This window comes from Rousettus aegyptiacus, unplaced genomic scaffold (genome assembly GCF_014176215.1).
Source record: "Rousettus aegyptiacus isolate mRouAeg1 unplaced genomic scaffold, mRouAeg1.p scaffold_m13_p_6, whole genome shotgun sequence".
In the NCBI taxonomy this organism is placed as follows: domain Eukaryota; kingdom Metazoa; phylum Chordata; class Mammalia; order Chiroptera; family Pteropodidae; genus Rousettus; species Rousettus aegyptiacus.
The window spans coordinates 105123289-105144678 of NW_023416309.1; the positions used below are offsets into that span (position 1 = coordinate 105123289).

Below are 21390 nucleotides of genomic sequence, written 5' to 3' on the forward strand. Positions count from 1 at the left end.
GTTACATCGATAATCCAGGAAAATCTCCCCATCTCGGCATCCTTAACTTAATCAGATCTGCAAAGCCCCTTTCGCCACGTTAAGTGACAGATTCCGAGGTTCCGGGGATTAGGATGTGGACATTTTAGGCGCTATTATTCCGCCTACCGCAGGCATCGACCTACGACTTGCTCGGTTTTCTGTGGCATCACTTTGTAGCTCAGGCGCAGGGCTGGAGAAGATGGACGGCGAGATTAAAAGGGAACCGGGGGTGTCGGCAGGGTCAGGTTTAAATGACGACTTGCCACGTCTGGGCTGGTTAGAACGGCCTGCAGCCAGGAAGAGTCGATAAATGGGCAGAAGAATTGAGAGGTCAAGGCCCTGGAGGGCTTTACGAGGGTGGAGAACAACTGTGGGGGTGGTAGGGGGGGTGAGGGGCCTGGAGCTTTGGAAGTTGTGGTCAGCGAGGAGGACATGGCCCTGAAGATTACAGGGGGGACGGTCGAGGATGATGACGAGATCCGGGTTGGAGATGAAGGTCAGCGGCGGCGAGGCGGTCAGATCGTCAGCGGAGGCGAGAAAGCAGGAGAGCTGTGAAGCCCGGGGGGTGGGCGTGGTTGCTCCCGCAGACGCCGATGTGGCTCCTTTTGATGGTGGCGGGACTTGGGGTACAGAGGGGGGCTCTGAGCCAGAGATGAACGTGGAGTGGCCAGGAAATTGAGGAGATGACGGAGATGAGAAAGGGTCCAGGACGGTCTCCCCAGGCCCTGCGAGGAGGCTTTTCCCCAGGCGGGTTCGGAGGGATCAGCACCCCCCCCCCCCCCCCCCCCCCCCGCTCCCCTCTCCTGTAATCACAAGTCCAAGGACATGAGTTCATGACCCTCTCCCGTGGCACACTTCTGTCCCTGAGGCTGCATCGGCAGTTTCGATGGAAGCTGCAAGTTTAAAAATATCTGTATCAGGTGTGTCTGCCCCATCTCCCCCGTCCCTGAGCAACTCTTCCTCCCCTCAGCCCCTCCCCCGCTCCTCCTCATCACTGGGGCCGGACAGCTGGGGGCGCTATATTAGGAACTAGGGCAGGGAGCCGAAGGCACGTGGCTGGTGCCGAGCTCCCTGCGGGAAAGCCTCCCCTCCCCCTCCCATCGTACCCCCACCCCGCCACCTCTCCTCTTTGGCACGGAGGCCCCAGCACAGGACCCGCCTCTGTGCATCCTGGCTCGCAGGGCACCTGAGAGTGCTCAGCACTGGGCTCGTGCAGCCTGCCTCGCCTGTGTGGAATCGGGGACACCCCAGCGGGGTTTGGGGGTTGCGAGGAAAGCAGCCATGTGGCTGCCTTGAGCACCACCACTCCACAGCTGGGGACCACTGAGGGCGGAAATGAACGGGGATCGGGGGTCGGCAGGGGAGGCAGCTGGGGGAGGACCTTTCTCAGGGAGGGGAGGTGTCACCTGGTACCCGGCTCGGCTGGATGACAGGTTGCTCCCAAACAGAAGTGCTATGGGCACAGTACCCTAAGTCTAGCTCTCAGAGCACCCCTCCAGGGACTGATCTCGAACAATCCACTTTGGGAAACTCCTTGAGCGTTGTTAATCAACACACACTCCCGAAAGCTCCACGCTACTGCCAGCCTCTGAGCTGCAGTATTTACGATGTTTCTCTTTACTGGAAAGTTTCATTTGCTCCCCTGGGCGGGAGGTCTTACCTTCCTCATTTGACCTAGGAGGCAAACTGGGGCTCCCAGAGAGGGTGGGTGACTTGCCCGGTGCTGCCTGAGGGTGACTGGAGGATCTGACCCCCGGCTTTCTGGCTCTTGGTCGCCTCACGGCCCACCTCACTGTGGCTGCCGGGGTGTGAGCTTAGGAGGAAGCCACAGAGCGGTGGTGTCCAGCAGGCTGGGTTTCTGGGCTTCTCCTGCTGCCCGTTTGGTTGAATTTTGCTCCCAAACCCAGAGACAAAGGCACCCCCCCCCCGTCCCAATCCAGGACAGGTGGCCACTTCCCCATGTCCTTCTTTAACCCCCAACTTCTATTTCCAAAGCTGTTGACTCAAAAGTGAAGAAGAAAGAGGCAGAAACTGGAACGCGGTTCAGGGAAAGGAAATACCGGGAATAATTCGATGCGTTTTCTTACTATGTCCACCGCCTAGATGCGCACACCAAAATCCTGCCGCGTGATCTTGCACAAGCGACCTCACTGTTCTGTGCCTTAGTTTCCCTCACTGTAAAATCAGGGCGGCGCACAGTTCCTCAGCCTGACGTTTCGGGTCAGGTCATTCTTGCCGGCTGGCTGGGGTGGAGGGGCCGGGACAGGGGGCGGCGCTGTCCTGCACATTGCAGGATATATACCAGCACCTTTATCCTTTACCCAGTAGATGCCGGTAGTACCTGCCTTCCAAGCTGTGACAAGCAAAAATGTCTTCAGACATCGGCAAAAGTCCCCTGGAGAGGAAAATTGCTCCTACTTGGAACCAACGGGCTAGTGGTATCTCCCTTCATGGTTGTTATTAAAATCCTCAAAAAAAAATATTTCCTACTTTTATTCTTTCTTCCGCTCCCGTCCCCTCCAACTTTGGGCTTGGTTCCTCTTCTGTGATGAAAACATCGAATGAGATGATTCCTAAGGTGCCCGCCACTCTTGCTGGTCACAGTGTCCGGGGACTTTGTGGTTCTCGTTTGGGTCAAGGCACGAACTCAAGCCTGTTCCTCCAACCCAGGAAGAAGGCAGCAGGGACCCGTTTTACAGATGGGGCATCTGGGGTGGAGAAGAGGCTGGACATCATGTTGAGGCTGAAGGAGAAGCTCAGGTCACACAGAGATGGATATAGTCCCAGATAAAGGTGTCATTTCAAGTAGACACTCCCAAAAAGATAAGGGGGTGGGCGGCCAAGGAAGGAGGTGCAGAAAGACATAGGCCAGGGACCTGAGACTGGCCAGCTGGTCCCCGAACTGTTTCTCCTTTCACCTGGGTTGAGCTACATTTCCCATCTTCCCTGGCTCTTGGATGCGGCTGTGTTATTGAGTTTTGGCCAATGGCATGTGGGCAGAAGGGAAAGTCACAACTTCCTGGTCCAGTGAATTCTCCCACAAGACTCTCTACTCACCAGATCACCTATGCCCTCCCTTCTCCATCTGCCTTTTGGATGTCAATGCCAGGGGCAACTTTAGAAGCCTTTATTGAAGACGGCAGAGCCTCCCGAGCATGGGCCTCTGAATCCCTGAATGACTGTGTGGAACGGGGCTCCCCGCCGCCCCAATTGATTGCACTTTGTGAGTGAGAAATAAACTTCTATTGCATTAAGCCACTTTATGTTTGGCGGTTGTGGGTTATATCATTAACCTACTCTAAGTAGCACAAGGGAAGGGCAGAATGGGGGCTCCGAGCGGCATTTTGGTCAGGGAACTAGGACATCCACTTCTGTGTCTGTTGTTGTGGATCTAACTCTGCAGATTATGGAGACAGAGTTTTTAGTTGAACGAAACACACGAGCGACCACACGAGCCCCCACATCAGAGGCTGTGCCGTGCCGCTAATGCCGACTGCCATGGGCGTCTACCGGGACGGCGGCAAAGCGTGTGCTGAGCCAGTTTCTTCAGGGCTAAGAGCGGGCGGGAGGCACAGAGGTCCTGGCACGTGGTGCCAATGCTGGGTAGCGCTGGCTCCAGGCTGACGAAGCCATCAGCCCGGAGCTCGGCGGGGGGGGGGGGGGGTCAGTCGGTGGGGTGGGGCTTATGGTCTCTTCGCCCTGGGACCTGGTGGCTCAGTGCATCTGGGACATCAGTTTCCTCGTCTCAGGCAGGAGGCAAGAGGGTTAAAAAGCTGGGCGTGGTTCCTGTGGTCTCAGGCAGGAGGAAGTGAGGACGCGGGCCCTCCGTCTCCTTTTGCTGGGACCAGGGCTGGAAGGGCCTTTGTGAGGCTCAGGAGTTGGCGCCTCTTGGTTCCAGGAGAGGCAGCGGAGCAGGCGGCTCTCAGGAAGGAGGAAAACTCAGGGTCTTAGTCCTAAAGGAGATGAGAATGTGTCGTTGGTTGGAAAGGTGCCCTGGGCTGCAGGTCAGATAGAATTACGGGACACCGATTATCCTCATGCCTCCAGGAGAGAAGGGTAGACGTCCAGCCAGTTCCCACCTGCCAGGCTGAACTGGGGGGTTACATTGTGACCGGCGGGGCCTGTGCAGCACGTCGCCATCACCCCGATCAGAGGGGTCCCTCTGTTCTGTTCCCTCTGTTCTTTGCCTCATGCCTCTAGGTGGCCAGCCACCCGCTGGGGATTGGGTGGCTCAGTCTCATCCGGCCTCTGGTTGGGGCCGCATTCTCCTGTCCAGCTTTGTCAGTGATAAAGCTCCCAATTTGAACACAGTTCCCTCTATTAATCATTCAGAACTTGGAGGGGAAAGGAGGCTGGTTATGGACTTCTTAAGAGTGAGTCCCAGCAAGAAGCTTGGGGGCCTCTGAGGCCGTGGCTCTGTCTGGCCGGCCTCCACCTGCAGGTTCTGAGGCCTGGCTTGTTCAGCTGCCCAGACGCCTACACCACACCTGGGGGCTGGCCCGTCCATCTTCTGGCCCATCTATGAAGAGGAACCTCGACAGCACCACCTAGAAGTTTAAATCCAGCTGGTGGTGCTAGGGAGGTGGCCAGTGGCCTGGACCAAAGCCAGAGAAACTGGCCCTGACCAGCTCAGAATCCACCCTCCCTCCCTCTTCTTCTGGGGGGCCCACAGTGTTTACCCTAACTGCCTGCAAAGACCCAAGGGGAGCTCTGCTCCTCTTCCTCTCCCCCCACCCCCATATCAAGAAGAGGACGTTTTAAAAATGTTTTTATTTAATTAAAAAAAAGACAACTAATCCAAAACCAGTAGTAGGTACAGGATTCACAGGTGCTTAATTGGCAAAACACACAGGGGCTGGTGGGGGAGGGGAGTGGGGCGGGAAGGCCGTGAGGGGCGGGCACGGGCCACCGCGTCGCCCCGCCCCGCGGGCGCGAGGTCTCGGAGTGACAGGCGGCAGGGGGCCTGCTCCTCTCCCTTCCCTGGGCAAGCTCTGGCTGGGACGCCAGGGGGCGGAGGGGGCAGACCAAAGACCAGGGGCCCTCTCAGAGTCCGGGGTGGGGTGGAGAAAGGCTGCGAAGACCAGGGGTCTGAGGTGGTTCTGCTCCCCGCTCTTTGTCGCTTCTTTCTACATGTTCTGGGCCCCTGGAGTGGGCTCCGCGTTCTCTGCCTAGGGCTGGGCAAGAGGTAGGATTCGTTGGAACACAGCTTTCTCCATGAAATGATGGAAACTTCTGGGGCAGCAGGGGAGTGGGGGGGGGTGGCTTATGTGGAAGAAACAGCAAGGCTGCCTTGCTTTTGGAGGTGACAGAGGAAGAGTCTCGGGGCCTTGCTGGGCGACGGGTCTCTAGATTTCACCCCCTTCCTTCTAGCCCGGAAAGATGGCGTCACGGCGTGGAGGGGTGAAGGTGGCCGGGGTGGGGGCACGGCGGGATGGGGAGGCCCACGGCGGGGGCAGGCCACGAGCCCTGACACTCCAGCGGTCACTGCTGTACATGCTTGGACAAACCACCACACAAAGCCAACCTTGACGGGAGGAAGGGTTCTGAGCAAGCACAGGGGGGCCCGGCACGCCACGCCTCGCCTCGCCAGCACACGAGGGCAGTCCACCGGGGACGGGGCGGGTGGGGCGGAAGGAGGATGGCAATAACCATGACCCGGTACTGAACTCCTGGGCGCCGAGTCCGCCCGGGGGGTCTGTGAGCAGGCGGCCGAGGTAAGAGTTTGCGCGTCACTTCTAAGTACGACGGCTACCGGGATCACAGACGGCTGCTCGGGGTTGGATTACCACGTCTCAAAAAATAAGAAAGGATGTGTCTTTTAGAAAGCACGAGTTGTATATAAAAGAGGGTAAGCCCCATGTTCCAGAAAGTGTTTCTTCTGAACCCGGACATGCTTCCACCTTCTCTGCTGGCCTCCGGAGGTGGAAAAAGGGTTGGAAAAAAAAAAAAAATCCAAAAACGTCAAACGGGAAAAACCCGCCTCCTGGGTTCCAAAGTGCTAAGACGTCCTTCTCGTGAGGAGGAGGGGAAGAGAGCCCGGCCCTTCCTCCAGACCTCCTCACTGAGCCCTTTCAGGTAGCGGAATAAATTATGATGATGGGAGTCGAGGGAGCTGTACTTTTTTGTGATGAGGGGGTGAATGCAACTTGCTCTCCTGGTATTTAATCTGCATTAAATCATGATTAATAGCCACACAGGAAATGGATGTTTGTTCTCTGATTTTTTGGGGGTCGCTATTCACTCTTGGGTCTCCCTTTCTTGCTCAGAAGTTTGGGCTCCTGTTGGTGAATGCCAGTGGGTGGGGGCTGTCTGCCTACCCCCCTCCTCCGGGAGGGACGGAGCTGCCTCTCAGGCCAGTGGAGCCGGACACCGCAAGAGGCCACGAGGCCACCTTTCTTCTGGACCGTGGAATCTTCTGGACTCTCAAGTACAGTCAATATGTGCTGCCTTTTCTGTGGGAGGCAGAAACTTCCAGGAGCAGATAGGAAAGCCAGCAACAGATTCTGGCCTTCACCACATGCCCAGGCTAGCGAAGGCCTCCTTCTCCGTGGACTCCTCCACGGCCCTCGGTCTTCTCAGGCCAAGGAGAGCTGGCCCCAGGACGGCACAAAGGCGAAAGCCACAGTCGGCCACGGGGCCTTTCTCATTAGGATCACACTGTTCATTCAACAACAGGCCACTGACGAAGAGGGAGACAGACAGACAGACAGACAGACAGGGAGGGAGGGGCAAGCTTCGACGTCCACGTTCCCAGCTCCCAGACATGGTTAAAAAAGCAGCTGACCAGTGTCCCGAGGCCCCCATGGGCCCAGTGAGTGCCCTCCCAGCGGACCGGCACCTAGGCAGAGAGGGAAGGCCCCGAGAGCCTGTCCTTCTGGCAAGATTTGTTCCCAGCAAGAGGTAATGGCTCGATTTTGTTTTCTCGGGTTGGCGAAGGCTGGGCAGCCTCAGGAGAGCGCTTGGCCTCCTGGGAGATTTTAGAAACCAAAATCAAAACACCCTTGTGGGGGATAAAGTCAGCCTTCCGCTTCTGGTCTCCCGGCCCTTCCCTCTGAGCCAGCATCCTTGTGGCACACCCGGAGGCCAGGGCGGGTTGGGTGAAGCTTCGTTTGGTCCATTGCGGGTCCGTCTTAAGGGTTCGATACCCTCGTGTGGGATCCAGACAGACGTCGTGGGGCGAGGCCGGCGCCGGCACAGGGCGCGTCACACGGGGGTGGTCCGCCGGTTCAGCATGCTGACGTGCAAGCCTTCCTTCAGGTCCTGCTGGAAGAAGTCGTGCACCTGCAGGAAGCCGGCCTCCTGGTCGGGGCTGTAGCTGGCGGCGGTGGTCACCTTGAGGGGCTCCCGGGACAGCGTGTACATGGACAGCTCGCCCATGGGGATGGCCCCGGCGATCTTCAGGCCCACCGGCGATGTGTCTCTGGAGGGCGAGGCCTCCGTGGACCGGGAGCTGGACCGGGAGCGCCGTCGCCGGTACCTGTAGCTGGGCATCCTGGCGTAGGGGGACGAGGACGGGGCCTTGAGGAACTCCCGTTTGGTCTTAAATCTCAACTCTTTGTTTTTCTCAATGTAAATGTTCACGGCAAGGACACCCACGGTCTCGGCCACGATGAACGACAGGGCTCCGAAGTAAAAGGACCAGCCGTAGTTGTAATGGTTTTTTTTGTCTTCGTCGCGCTTGTCGCTCGGGTCGCCCGTGTTACTGGAAATGTAGACGATGATGCCTATGATGTTGCTGAGGCCTAAAGGTTGAGTGGGGGGTGGGGGGAAGGAGAGAGGCAGAGGTGAGACCCACGGCCCGACGGGGCAGGCAGCGGCGGAGGGGCTGCTGGCCACTCCCCGCTTTAATGAGAACGGCTTTATTCCGGCTGCCAACTTGTCTAATCAATTTGGAATGAGTAACGAAGTGCGAAGTTCAGACGAGGCGCACAGCAAAACATAGGCTCTTAGATCCTCCGTTTCCTTCCAGAAGCTGCTGTTGTCTTCTTTCTTATACCTTTCTTATATCCAGCCGCCCTACGGCCTGTCGCCCCGCCCCCCACCCTTCTCCCCCTTCCCCCCCCACCGCCGGAAGCGAGCTCTGCGCCGTGGGGACCAGAGCGGGCGGCTCACCTGCAGCCACGAAGAGGATGCCGGCGCTGAGGACGATGTTGTTCTTGCGGCTGTAGAACCTCCCGGCACCGATGCAGAGCCCGCCGAGCAGGAGCAGGATGGTGCTGAGGATGGGGAAGACGCTGGAGGCGCGCACGATGCCTGGGTGGGGCGGGAGACGGGGCAGAGAGCGTGATGAGAGGCGCCGCCCCCCTGGGCACCGACATGGCATTGGCCAGCAGCCCCGGGGGGGCTCGAGGCCCTGCCCCCTGGCTTTGAACATTCCCATCAGGCCCTGGAGACCCTGGTGCGTTGGGAGCTGCGGCTGGTGGGGCAGCTGGACCAAATGCAGGTGAGGACACAGGCCTGCTGGGTCTCCCTACACCCCCGGACGCCAAGTGGGCTGGAGTCACACCGCCCGCGTCTCGCAGAGGCTCTCCTGCATGTGGGTCGCACTTCTGCCAGCCAGGAGGGAGGAGAGCTCCTCAGGGGCACCGAGGAGGCCACAGTAACAGCCATGAAAACACTGGACTGCCTCCCGTTCCGATGACGCCTCATGGTCCCCTGACCCCTTCATGGGCACCGGCCCCAGGAAGCCTCCAGAAGGCTGAGAGGCAGCGTCTGTGAGAGGCCCCTCCGGCGGCTGGCTGAGGACACCGGCTTCAGCGTGGAGTGGGTCTGGCTGCAGGCCCTGCTCTGTGACGTGCCGGCTGTGTGGCCTTGGTCACGTCACTTCAGCTCTCTAAAACTGAGTTTCCCCATTTCGTGGAATGAAATTCATAATCCTACAGTTCGTGTTGGACGTATAAGGGGCTTAGCGCAAGGCTTGGCCATGGCACACACTTCCTAAGTGACAGCCTTTGTTTTCATGATCATTGTCATCACCCCCGGGAGACGGACGAGGACGTGGAAGCTCCGGACCTCGTGAGGTCGCAGAGGGGGACGTGGTCGGACGGAGTGGGATGAGCATGGGCTGTGGCGCCTAACGGAGCTCGATTTGCACCCTCGCTCTGCCACGGACTAGCAGGGTGACCAGGGCAGCTAACTTCTGACCACCAAAGTCCTCTCTTTTACACCCTGGGGACGGTAGTAATACCTTCCAGTGGGGGGTTGAATTGTGGCCCCCACGAGACAGGCCCAAGTCCTAACCATTGGTACCTATGAATGTGAGCTTATTTGAAAGAGAGGTCTCTGCAGACACGAGGATGCTAAAGGTTCCGAGAGGACGCCACCCTGGATGAGGGCGAGTCCCATGGCGAGTGCCCTTACGGGAAGGGGAGGCAGAGGCAGAAAAGCTGACATGAGAGGGAGATGCTGTGTGGAGGTGGAGGCAGAAAAGGGAGGGACGCAGCCCCGAGTCGAGGAGGCCTGGGGGGCCGCAGAAGCTGGGGGAGGCGAGGAAGCGTCCTCCCCCGAGGTCTCGTGGGCACACACCCCGCCAGGGACCGACTGAAGGCTTCCGGCTTCCACACTGCGAGGGGGCCGATGCCTTTTGTTTTAAGCCACCCGGCTAGCGGTAATTTATCACGGTGGCCCTAGGAAAAGAATAGACCGCCCAGGAAGATCGACGTGAGAATTCGATGAAATTAGGTTTCATAAAGCACTTCGTAGAGGCTTGGGGATGTGGGTCCCCCGTCCTTAGCACCCAGCTGGGAGGAAGGGCATGAGGAAAGGAAAGGAAGGGGGACGTGAAGAGGAGCCCCAAGCTCAGCCTTCCTGATGTGCCAGCAGGTTTCCCAGCCCAGTAGAAATCTAACTGGGTGGACCCTTGGCGGCCACAGCGGGGGACAGTCAAGGAGTGCTGGCAGGCACCAAACTCCTGAGCCAGCTGAGCTGGTTTGTGGCCTTTCAGCCTCTGAAGACAGCATTTGTCTCCTCTTTTTGTAAGCCCACCAGTGTGTGCCCCTGCCTCACAGAGAGGGGTTTGTTCGGGGCATTAAATGGAGCTCTTCTCTCCGCCACCTCCTCCTCCTCCCTCGGGCTTCTTACAGCCGCGGGCTCTGGGAGGTTTCCTGTGGCCTTCCGAAATGTCCTCTGAGCTCTGCAGGCCAGCAAAGCCTCTGATGCCCTCCATCTGCGGACCGCTCCCTCAGAGGGGCGGAGAGAAGGGAGCCTGGCGTCTCCAAGGTCGCTGAGGTCAGGTCTGGCTCAGCGCCATCCATCCCGCCCAGGTAAGACCTGTGAGCACCTGACCCTTGCCACATGGGCTCACTCTGGAGCTCCGGACGTGCAGGTGCCAGACGGGGTCACTGTGGGCAATGGCGCAGGTTGGGTTTCCACGGCGCTGAGGGGCAAGCGCGGTCAGTGTCCAGCCCGTGGCCGGATCAAGGCCCAGTGCGCCTCCTTTCAACTCGCCCGCAGGCACACCCAGCAGCCCTGACACCAGCAGCGTGAGGCTGAGCACAGAGATCATCCCCCTAACTGGGAGTGTGGAACCTGGAAAAGGGGTTCAGGCCCAGGGTCAGACGCTCGGGAGCCCGTGGGGCTGGCGAGGCCGGAGGAAGGGAAAGAGCAGGCGAGGCGTGGGTGGTGGCCTTGTGGCCCCACCTGTCTGTGGAGCTGCCAACCTCACAGAGGCATCGCCGAAGCCCATCGGGGAGCCCTGGTTTCTCTGGAGGGCTTCAGAATGCACGGCTTGGGGGCAGAAATGTTCTTGAATTGTCGAAGGTGTAAGGAGCACAACAGTGGACCTGCCCGGGCCGGTGCCCCACACCTGGACAGCTGAGCCGCCACTCCAGCGGGCTCGCCCACAGGGAGTCCACCGGAACCTTCTGTGCCCCCCGACACCTGTTCTCCACGCAGTGTCAGCACCTGGAGGGCCGAGCTCTGTTTTGTTCGCTACTGTGTCCCACATGCCTAAACCAGTGCTTGGCACACAGTAGGCCCACAAAAACTTTGCTATTTATTAAATAAGTGAATAAATGAATTGCCATGATTCCTTGTCTCCTGCAAACATCAGCCCCCAGAGCTCGCTCTCTCTCTCTCTCTCTCTCTCTCTCTCTCTCTCTCTCTCGTGCTTCTATATATTTGGGGGATCAATAGTCTGGACACAGACTAGAGGACTGAATACTAGGGATCAGGGTGTCCTGGGAAACACAGGCTGGTGACCATGACCTTGGCCTGTCCCAGAACATTGCCTACTCCCTCGGGCCCCAAGTTCATAGGACCTGTACTCTGGAGCTCGGTTTCAGGGCCAATTCTCCCCGTTTCTGCAGCCCCTGAGTGGCGAAACCCCTCCCTGTCGGAGGGTCAGTGCTGCCCTCCACCCCAATTCCACCGGCAGCCAGAGCTCACAGGCCCCGAAGCCATCACCCCTTCTCTTCCTGGGGAATCTCCAGGCTTGTTAATGACCCCGCTGGTTTCCTCGTAGGGTACATCTGAGAACATTTCCTTCCCAAATAAGCTTTAATTGCCGTTGAGCTGTCACCATCCTTTTATTTGGGGAAATCACTGCTGAGTCCTCTCAGCCTTCTCACCCTCCCTGGGGTCATGGCTGGTGCGGTCTGAGGACAGCAGAAGCCTGCACTGGACGACGCCTGCGTGGCACGCTCCGGGGCGGCCCCCCAGATCCTCGGTCCCCCTCTCTCCTGCCGGCCCTGGGCCCGGGAGGCTAACACCGTGGACGAGTCAGTGGGCACCCTTGACTTGGCCTCTGGAGGAGCATGCAGGTGGGACTTCCTTTCCTGGCTTCCTTCCTGCAGGCTGCGCGTCAGGTGTCTGCAGTCTTCATAAAGGCCACGGCTCCCGCCAGGTGACTGTCCTTACGGCAACCCTCCTCTGGGTTCCACCTCCCTCACCTGTCCAGGCCCGGGGGTGTGCGGCTTGTTCTGCGGCTCGCCCCTGTGTGCTCAGCATCCCTTGCAAGTTTCCCATGACCTTGCCCACACCCTTGTCAATAGTCCTGCACTGACGCCCTTCGTCCACCCATCTGCTGAGCGCACCATCTGCTTCCAGCCGGGACCTCGGGAAGCCACATCGCCTGACCTCTGGGCTGATACGTCATGAGACCAGTCTAGAAAGAGATCCTAGAGCTCTGGGGACCCTGACAGGGACAGAGGCAGGGGAATGAAGAGGAAGAACCAGTGCGAAAACCCGTAACCTCAGGTACGTTCAAGTGGGAAACACAGAGCGTGTGGCTTGTTCCCCATGGTTTGCTTCTCCCCCCTCACAGGATTAGTCAGTGGGGCAAATCTGCTCCGTGAACCGTCTGAGGCGCCTGATTGCCCTGGGTGGGGCAGAAAGGGCAGGTTGTGAGTGGGTAGGTTTTCAGTGGAGCCATCCCAGCTGGACGGAGCAGCAGGGGCCACCCGAGGTGGATGGCTGTGCAGGCCACACACTGTACAAGTTGAAGGCTGTCATTTATGCCATAGTCTTTGCAAGTGGCACCCTCCGCATTGTGCAGCGTGCAACCCGCCACAACTGTTTGTGGCGACCCAGTGGAATATCATTTGCTTGGTTCAGTGCTGGGCCCCAGGAAGCAGAAAGAGAGGACGGGTGGGAGGAAGAGGAGAAGGTGAGGGGAGGAGGAAGGAGAGGCAGATTCGGTTAAATTATTTCAGGTTCTGGGCCTGGCCGGAGCAGCCTGACACTGCCCCAGGCTCCATGGGAACCTCATGCTGCTCTATTTCACCAGATGACTCAGAACCGAAATCCTTTCTCTTAGAAAAAAAAAAAAAAAATGATCCATAAGCAGGTGCAGAGTGAATTGTGCTCTCTCTGAGGATGCTGGTATCGATTCTCCATAAAGGAAGCCAGGCCCCAGCCCCCGGGGGTCCTGCTGTGAGCAGCTCTGTGTGTGTCTAGGCTAATTTGGAAGGGAAAATGACTTGGAAGTGGTGCCTTTTTTTTCCATTTCCAGGCTCCTGCCCGGCCTTCGGCTCCCTCCTTCCTCCCAGGGAGGTAGTCCCGGGCCCAGGCATGAGCTCTGGATTGAGGGCGTGGGGCTGGGTTTGTCCTTTGGGTTCAGTATGTGCGGTGACTTCCTGGCTCCATTCTGGGGCCAGCCCAGCCACAGGACGTGGGCAGGGCAGGGGCTCGAGGGGCAGCTCATGGGCAGGTGAGGTGGCTCCACCAGTTGGTGCTGAGAACACTTAAGGCCTATGCAGCAGAGGCTGCTTCTGCCGCCTTCCTCGCTTCCTCTCACAGGCTGCCCGGGACCCAGGAGGCTGTCTTAGCTCAGGACTTAACATGATTTTCCGAGAGTAGAATGCTGGGTGTGTGTGGGGAGAGGTGGGCAGGTCCAGTGCCGGCAGGGCGATGTGCTTGCGGTGGCGCAGCCCCCCAGGGATGCCTGGCCTGGGCAAGCCTATGTCTTTAACCTCCTGGCCCCGGGCCCAGCTGCAGCGAACAGCTCCTCTGAAGCTAACCATGCCCAGCAGTGCTGGGGAGCGGGACGCCCACACCCTCATCGGTCTCCCCGAGCATGGGCCTATCAATCAGCCAAGTAACTCATCTGGGATACCCAGCATGTCATGGCAGTGCTGAACAAAACTGCGACCTCTGAACTAATGACCCCGAATCAGAAAGGGAGTGAGGTGAACATCCGGAGAAAGGCGCCCCTCCACCCTTCCCGCTGCCCACCCAGCACCCAGCTTCCCCTCCACACGCAGAGGAAGCAAAGGATTCTCGACACTCACGAAGGAGATACTCCGAGCTGTCGTGGTCGTAATCGTTGTCCTCTGGGAAGTGATTGATCCGGAAGCAGTGCCCTTTATAGATCCCTGGAGGGAACAAGCGGAAAAAACGTTGTTACCGTTCCCTGCGTTCACACGTCCATTCATTCCAGGCCCGGTGACTGCGCATGTGCCGGGCTCTGTGCAGGCCCTGAGCACGCAGTGAGGCGGCAGGCTCAGGCGTCCCCGGCTCGTGGTGGGGGGGAGGGGGGCAGGCATGTGCGAAGGGAACAACCGCCCGGTGGCTAAGTGCCCCAAAGCTGACCCCATCATTTAGGGTCCACGTCCGATTTTATCACCCATGAGCAAAAGGGCACACCACCAATAACTATGCAGGGACAAGGGGCCTCAAGCAGAACTGTCCTGGGCAAGCAGGAAGTGCAGTCCAGGAAACTGCAGAGCCATACTTCACGAACTGGCAAAGAATTTGCCACCAGTCAGAGGGGACCTTCTAGGCAGAGGAGGGGGCCATGAGAAGACCGGGTAGGGACAGAGCGGGGTGAATCTGGGGAGTGGTCAGAAGTTCAGGGACACTGGAACTTTGAAGGACCGGTGTAGGGGGAGGGGCTGGGGCGAAGAGGGGCTGGAGGCCGAATCAGGGGGCGATGGGTCAGGGATGTCAGGAGGGAACTTGTCCCCAGGCGTCTGCCTGTGTCTTTCCCTCTTCCTCAAATGCAGTCGTGGTGCGCTGCCCCCCTAAGGGGCACACAGCGGGCAGCCCGATGGAAGGAAGAGAACCTGGAGCAGGAGACATTCCTGAGAGAACGAGGCAGCTCCCGCCTGCTCTGAGAGGTAGTGCTCTCCGGTAGAAGGCAGGACACTCCGGTTAGTGCAGTAACTAACTGCAAGAGGACAGGCCGGTTCTCTCTTCCAGAAATTTCCATCCGACTCTCCCAGCGCCTGCTCCCCTGCAGTCTGGGAATGCCCAGCGCAGGCCTGGACACAGGCATAGGGCCGGCGCCCTGCGCTGCCAGCCTAGCCCCTCGCAGCCAGGTCGGCGTCCCTGCTCTCGCAAGGAGCTCACCTTGACGGCTCGGCACAGCCAGGCCGGGACTACTTCCAGCTGGGGCGGATTCTTGTGCTGCAGCTGCCGCAGCCAAGCGTCCTGCTGGCCCCTGCAGCCCAGACTGACCTCAGGCCAAGCTGGAAGCAGGGCCTGCGCCGCCCCAACGCCCATCTCCAGGCGCTTCCAGTGGGGAGTGGTCTCTGACAGGCTGGGGCGCGCTGCTCTTCCAGCCTTACCAATTAGCTGGCTTACTGGCTGCCCGCCCAAGCTTTCCCCCTGTTCTGCTTCCTTAGCTGCTGCCTCCAGAGAAGTGGGGTGCTGGGTAAGGACCCCTGCTTCCTCCTGAAGGCCCACGGGCCTTGAGGACCATTGGTGGGTGGGCTGAGCTTGGTCATGGATGGTCAAGGACAGATGAGGGTCTCAGAGCTTGATGCCTTGAGTGCCAGATGCTTCGACATTGTTCTCTGCGCCAGGTTAAGCACGAGCAACTGTTACCTGCCTCAGTGTCCTCATCTGTGGAACAGGGATGACCATAGGCCTTATCTCCTAAGGATCGCGGGAGATGTGCGTGAGAGAATAAGTAAGAAGCACTTAGGTGGTTCTCGGCCCACGGCGACGGCTCAGGGCAGGGTTTGCTGCTTTCTGACCCAGAAAGCACCTGCTCCTTGCTCTGCGGGCCCTTTCCTCTTTTGTGAGTGGTTGAGTTGGTGGAAAATCATAAGTGTTTGTGTTCAAGGGGGAAGTGCGCCAGGGCAGGCTGGGGGCGGGATGGCCAGGGCGGGAGGGCATGGAGGCTGGAGTGGGCCGGCCACGCTCTCCCCCCGCCCCCGCAGATCCCACACCCCAGATAAAGAGCAAGCGTTTCCAGGCCGGGGCGCACTCGGGAGAGCTTTCCGCCACTCCTCCCTGTCCCGCACACATTTCCGGGGCTCCTTTATGGATCTAGACACAGTCGCCGAGTCACACATGCTTGTTGCAACAAGCTGAACAGTAAGAGGGTGAATAGTAAATAATCTCTCTTCAGACGCGTTTCCCAGGGTCAATAGTCTGCTGTGAATCTTTCCACATCTTCCTATTTTCTAAAAAATTTAAACTTCTTACTTGGAGGTAATCACAGATTTACACACCGTTGTAAATCGGTACCATTACCCAGTGTCTCCATCCTCATCGCATTGCGACCAGATACTGACATGGCCACAGTCAAGACACAGAGCCTCTCCACCCCCAGGAGGACCCCCGTGTGTCCTTTTATACTCACACCACCTCCTCCCGCCCCCTAGCCCCGCCTTGGCCTATGGCAACCACTGGGATGTTCTCCATTTGTACAGTTTTGTCATTTCAAGCATGTTCTATAAATGGCATCCCGCAGCTGGGACCCTCTGAGATTGGCTCTTTTCACTCGGCATAATTCCTCTGAGTTTCATCCAAGTCGTCGATGGATCAACAGGTTGTTCCTTCTAGCTGCAGAGCACTATTCCGTGGCGTGGCTGTACCCCAGTCGGTGACATCTGGATTGTTTCCAGCTGTTACACCTGTGGTTTCCAGCTATCCCGAATACGCCGTTAGAGCCATTCATGTGCAGAGTTTTGGGTAAACTTAAATTTTCATTTGTCTGAGATAAATGCCCAGGAGTGCGACTGCTGGGTCATATGACAGTCGCATGTTTAGTTTTAAAAGGGACTGACGAACTTGTTTTGAGGACAGCTTTATCCCTTATTAAGAGGCTGGAAGCCTGACCGCATGCAGTCTTTAAGATGGAATTATATACTATACTTTATCACCTGGTTTTTTTCTTAACAATATGTACAAACATCTCTCCAGGTCAATACCTATCGATCTGACTTTTTAAAAACTTGTTTGTTTTTAAATAAAATAATAATAAGTGAATAATCCAATAGTTGCTGAAAATCTCACAAGGAAATAAATAGCATAGATACTAGGGAAATAAAGTTTGTTCCAACACCGATAATGTGAAAAGAAAAATGTTCTCTGACAAAAATGAGAAACCATATATTTATCTGTTCAGCCTGAAAATAAAACTCAGGTTTTGAAATATTAGCTCGCATAGAGACATGTTTGTTCCAAGTGCTTCTGCGATATATTTTGCTAACCTCCACTCCACATTGAGGATGCTGTTTTATATTAGACGGAAATTGAAAATAGAAATTACTGTCCAAAATAATAACTCATTGTTAACACATTCTTTTTAGTGGCTTCGTAGCCTTCCAGAGTTATCGTTTATCAATTCAACCGTATCATTGAAATAGACGCACCCTTTCTTGGGGCTGCATGTACATACTATGGGTCTCCCCATAAAGAATTATGCTCCAGGATACACCGACTACGTGCACTGTGCGGACACTCCTCCACTAGTGGACCCCTTACCTTTCCTTTCTTCTCTCCCTTCTTCCTTCTGCACCAAGATCATCTGCACAGACTAAAAGAATGGGTGTTGTTGTAGGTTTGAATCATGTCCAACCCAAAAGGTATGTTTAAGTCTTGGTACCTGAGAATGTGACCTTGCTCGGAAACAGGGTGTTGAAGATACAATTTAAGTTTTAAGATGAAGTCACATTGAACGAGGGTGGCCGCTGAATCTAATAATTCGTTTCCTTATAATACGCAGGAAATGCAGACAGACACACAGGGGAGGAGGCCATGTGAAGACAGGCAGAGACTGGAGTGATGTTTCTACAAGCCGAGGGGTTCTCAGGAGTGCTGGCGACCGCCAAGAGCTAGGAAGGGGCGAGGAAGGATTCCACCCAGTCTCGGAGGGAGCGTGGCCCTCCTGATACTTTGATTTTGGGTTTCTGGCCTCCAGCACTGTGAGACAATCAATTTCTATTGTCCTAAACCCCTCCGCTTTGTGGTGATTTGCTATGGCAGCTCTGGGAAACAATTGCAGGCGCGTTGCTGGTTGTTGTGTGAGAGGAAGTACATCCTGCCTCTTCGCTGGGGCCCAGCCCTGCAGCAGGTGAAAGCGGCCCCACTCACAGCCGCGTTAGGCCTTCCTGCTTCTCTGTCAGCTACAAAGCCCGTGGGTGGTATCTGAGAGGCCATGTTTACTGAGCATCTGCAAAAGCATCGTCTTGCTGAGAGCGCTTCAAGGAAACTCATGCAGTCTTTCAGGATTAGGCCTCCAAAGCGACGTTGCCAGTCGACCGGATCCTTTAACCAGTACCTCCTGTTTGGGAGCTGCCAGGGATGGGGACCTCGCCACCTCCCACATCATTCCATTTTTCAAACAGCTTTTAAGTTCCTGAAAGGACACCTGCCTCCACAAAACTTCATCCACGGGTGGTATTTATAAACCCTTTTGGGGGAAAAAAAATTCTTTCAATCATGTGTCAACCTTTCAAATCATGGAAGAAAGAAATTGTGTCTAATGGGATGGAAGCACAAACTTTTTTTTTCAGCTGTCCAAGATTTGTGGGTGAGGAAAAAAGGTGACTAACAGGCTGCCAATAGCTGGGACCAGATGCCTTCCCTGGCCAGACCTTATTAAAAGGCTGGAAGCCTGACCGCACGCCCCCAACCTGACCTCCACCCCCAGTCTAGGGAAGTGGTACACAGAGAGTGAAAAAGACTGCTTCTTGCCCATACGGTCAAGAATTTGGAAACGCCCTCTAAATGAATGTCCAACATTTTTAGTTCCTCCAACCATTCCTTTTTTGATGGTACCAAGATCCTTCTCCGGCCTGGCCCCTCCTCTGCATCAGCTCCCAACTCTCCCAGAAACACAGCACCCACCACCGAGACCACCATTCTGGGCTGGGACCAACCAGCCCAGAGCCCAGCGGCACCATCCCCTCCTCTTCTCTGGGCCCCATGCTTCTGTTAATGGGACCCGGTGTTTTTGCCGACTTGGTCTCCCAGGACTTTTTCACAAGGGCTGCCTCACCAATCCGAACCTGTTTTTGTTGAGTGGAGTGTCTGGTCCTGGGGACTTCACATTTATCCCTGTCCGATTTAATTTCGATAGCATTGGCCTGAGGCATTGAATGGGGAGAAAATTAATGGTCGATGTGAGGAGCACGAGAGAAGGCCATTTCCTGCCCACTCTGCGTGTGTTCTCTCTCGGTGAACGGGCCCCACCTGCTGTGTTACATGTCTATTAAGTGATTTTTAGGGCAGTTAATTCTGAGATCCTGGCCTGGCCACACTGCGGGAATACTGAGGCACTTGGAGTCTGAGGTCGCTGGCCTGTGCGCTCAGAGACTCGGTGGCCAGGAAACCACTGGTGAGAAGAGGCTTCATTAGTCGCGTGGTTCCGGGCGCGTTATTTCTTCATCCACAAAACTCGGGAACTGGGTCAGAGGGAGCCCCGCCTGCCCTGAGGTTCTAGGACTGTTTCCCAGAGAAAAGGTATAGGAGTGTGCCCATGGACCAAGATAGCCATTCAGCCGCATAATCCATGAACCACTTTTGTTAAAGGTATTTCTATAGGCAGAGGAAGCATCAGGAAAGAAATATCCTAAAATGTCTGCAGTGTATTATTTCTGGGCGGTAGGGTTGTGAGTGAATTGAAATGTTCTCTTTCCCATTTCTTTTCTGTATTTTCTGAGTTTTCTATGATGTCTGGAAAGGAACCAATAAGGCTTATTAAAAGAAAGAACAGGAACCGAACCCTTGATTCTAAGTGAAGATGTGCTGGTGTGTTCGAAACGGCCACAGGTCCACGGTGGGAGCAAGTGAGTGAGGTGGGAATCGCGGTGCCTGGCAGGTGTGCCGGCTGCATTTGAGCCTCTAGAGCACGAGTGATCTCATTGTCCTCTCTCTGGGCTGTGACGGTCACGCCCTGATCTACAGCTAGGATGACTGGCCCCCAGCTCTCGGGGTACTGGGACGTAGGACTTCTGATGCTAAAACCAGGAAAGCTCCCTGCGGACCAGGATGAGCCGGTCACCCTTCGAGTCATTTCAGGGGTGCCAGCGTCTGACCTCAGCCTCCACGATGGGCCACCTGAGAGGTCTGTCGTAACTAAGGGAATCCTGGAGCAAAGAATGTGAGAGGGCGACTCAGTAATAATGGTGATAAGTCACATGATCCTTTACCGTTTGCAAAGCGTCTTCGTAAGCGCTGGTTCATTTGACACTCGTCAACACCAGCAGCTGCAGCGGACACCTACTGACAGCGTACGGACGCCCTTTGCCCCAACTCATGCTCCTCTGCCCCCTGTTACTCCCCCCATTCACTGATGCCGCAGCTGGCTCCGCGCTCCGTGCACATGTCCCCTGCTGACGCCTCCACTCGGCGGCACCAGTGACTTCTTGCTTTTTGCCCAGGTAACTGGATTGGTTGCCCAGGGGAACTGTACTGCGCGTGCGCAGGTAGAACTGGAAGCTCGAGGGGTTCGCCCCGCCCCGCTTCCACCGGGTAACCTAGAGGATGGGAGCTGCTGGATAAATGTTCCCACCTCCATCCTTAGGCCCGTTCTACCTGCTTCCGGGGGGGCGGGTCCCAGCAGGACGGAGCCAAAGGATGCTCATCCACTCAGGGACGCGCTTGCACTGCTCTGCCTCCGTCTCGGCCTCGCTGTCCCCAGGCCCTCCCCCGTGCCCGCTCTGTAGGATGGCCACCCAAGATACACCACCTGCGTGCAACCCCTGGCTCGGGCAGGGATGAAAGCCGGTGTGCTGAGCACGTTCGCCGCATCGGCCCGCTTCGTCTTTTTTTTAATAATGCTCCTTTGAAGACGGAAGAAAGAGGCTTAGAGATGTTGAAAGAACTGCTTTCACAAGCCCCACTGCAGAGGCCCAGCTCTGAACCGGCAGGCATTCTCCCTTCCGCCATAAAGGAAAGTCTTCTTTGCTCCATTTTAAAAAAGAGGCTCCAGGGATGCCCAGCAGCTGCCCCTGGAATCCAGCTTCTTGACAGCCCATCGTGTTCTTTGCACGCAGGAAGGGGGTCTGATGCAGTTAGGAAGGCCTCTGGTCTTCCTCCTCAAGACAAACCACGAAGTGAAAGCCAGACAGCAACCAAGAGCGCTGGGTTCAAGAAAACAGCTTCCCAACAGCAGGCCTCGGAAAAGGCAGCTTTGGACTGGCAGAGCTGTTGCGGGAAGGAGGCCTGGCAAGGCCCCTTTCAGCTCAGGGACAGGCTGGATGTGAATGCGCAGAACGGGGAGCCGACGGAGAGGGTGCCGAGCGGCGCTTCTCCCCGCCGTCCCTTCCCCGACGGTACCTGCGCTGAGCACACACCTGCCAGGCGCTGGGGCTGCAGGTCTGAGTTAGGCATCGGCCTACGCTCCCGTTCCAGGGGGGCAGGGAACCGACAATACGAGAAGATAAAATAAATGACTGTCGGCATCTTTTCAGGTGGGCAGACGGGCACGGGAGGTGTTTTAGAGCATGAGTCCCTGTTCTGAGCCTGTGGCCGCGCTCAAAGCTGAGGTTGGGGGCTCAGGCGGGTGTGGGGCCCACATCTGGGAACAGATACCCCTGCGGGGTCACTCAGACACGTGATTTCAGGACATCACCCTCATCCCGGCCCCCCTGGTCAATACAAGGAGTGGAAACGCCGGGACGAGGCCCAGCTGCTGACGGAGGCTGCCCACACCGGGGAAGGAGGTGAGGGTGGACCACACGAGGGCCCAACCTT

The 21390-nt window shown here is 56.9% G+C and overlaps 1 protein-coding gene across 1 annotated transcript in view; it reads right to left on the reverse strand.

Moving 5' to 3' along the window:
- Positions 1-4879: 4879 nt before the first annotated feature.
- CACNG4 (calcium voltage-gated channel auxiliary subunit gamma 4) overlaps positions 4880-21390 on the reverse strand; it is a 54896-nt gene continuing 38385 nt past the window's right edge. Inside the window, exons 2-4 of the mRNA XM_016143698.2 lie at positions 13749-13832; positions 8134-8274; positions 4880-7763 (exon numbers count right to left, since the gene is read on the reverse strand). Coding sequence (XP_015999184.2) covers positions 7225-7763; positions 8134-8274; positions 13749-13832 — 764 coding nt within the window. The 3' untranslated portion in view covers positions 4880-7224. The remainder of the gene's footprint in view (positions 7764-8133; positions 8275-13748; positions 13833-21390) is intronic.